The 924-nt window shown below is 47.8% G+C and overlaps 1 protein-coding gene across 1 annotated transcript in view; it reads right to left on the bottom strand.

Annotated features, from left to right (window-relative positions):
- LOC105456665 overlaps positions 1-924 on the bottom strand; it is a 21,359-nt gene that overhangs the window by 918 nt on the left and 19,517 nt on the right. The window contains exon 3 of the mRNA XM_011700875.1: positions 68-911. Coding sequence (XP_011699177.1) covers positions 68-911 — 844 coding nt within the window. The remainder of the gene's footprint in view (positions 1-67; positions 912-924) is intronic.

Raw genomic sequence — 924 nt, forward strand, 5'->3', positions numbered from 1 at the left:
TCCCTTTTTCAAAAGGCGAGTAAGTGGTCCTAATAACGTGGCACATTGCGGTATGAAGCGCCTATACCACGAGGCCATACCAATGAAGCGTCTTAATTGTCGGATATTGCGCGGCGGCGGATAGTTAATAATCGCGGACGTCTTATCTGGGTCTACCGTTAAACCCTCGTTCTGCACTAAAAATCCGAGATATTTAACCTGCGACCGGCAAAACTTACTCTTTTCCGGATTAACCGTAAGGCCGGCTTCTCTAATACGCTCGAAAACTTTCTTAAGCCACTTAATATGCTCTTCAAACGTAGGTGTTACCACGACGATATCGTCTAGATAAGCGAAGGCATGCGGTTCCATCTCCGGACCTATTAAGCGATCTAATAGCCTTTGGAAAGTTGCCGGGGCACCTGTCAATCCGTACGGCATGCGCGTAAAATGGAACAAGCCTTTTCCCGGCACGGTAAAGGCTGTTAACTCGCGACTATTTATCTCGAGCGGGATTTGGAAATATGCCTGGCTCAAGTCAATGGTCGATATGTATCGCGCGGCTCGTAGCTTATCCAGTATCGCATTCATGTAAGGCAAGGGGTAGGCGTCTTTCTTGGATGCGTTATTCAACTTTCTAAAATCTAAGCAAAACCGATAGCTGCCGTTCGGTTTCTTTACCATTACTATGGGGGTCGACCATTCGCTGTTCGATGGTTCGATTATCCCCGCATCTAACATTTTATCTACTTCCTTGTAGATCGCCTCCTGTACCTTTGGCGAAACTGGATAATACCTTTGCTTAATGGGCGCGTGCCCCCCGACGTCAATACGGTGTTCCGTCAAACTTGTCGTTCCCGGTCTTTCCGGATCGCCCGTTATTTCGGTTGCCAAAAATCTCTCTAATCGCGCCCTCTCACCGTCCGACAATTCTATTAATCCCCC

The sequence above is a fragment of the Wasmannia auropunctata genome, unplaced genomic scaffold, assembly GCF_000956235.1.
Source record: "Wasmannia auropunctata unplaced genomic scaffold, wasmannia.A_1.0 LD336106.1, whole genome shotgun sequence".
In the NCBI taxonomy this organism is placed as follows: domain Eukaryota; kingdom Metazoa; phylum Arthropoda; class Insecta; order Hymenoptera; family Formicidae; genus Wasmannia; species Wasmannia auropunctata.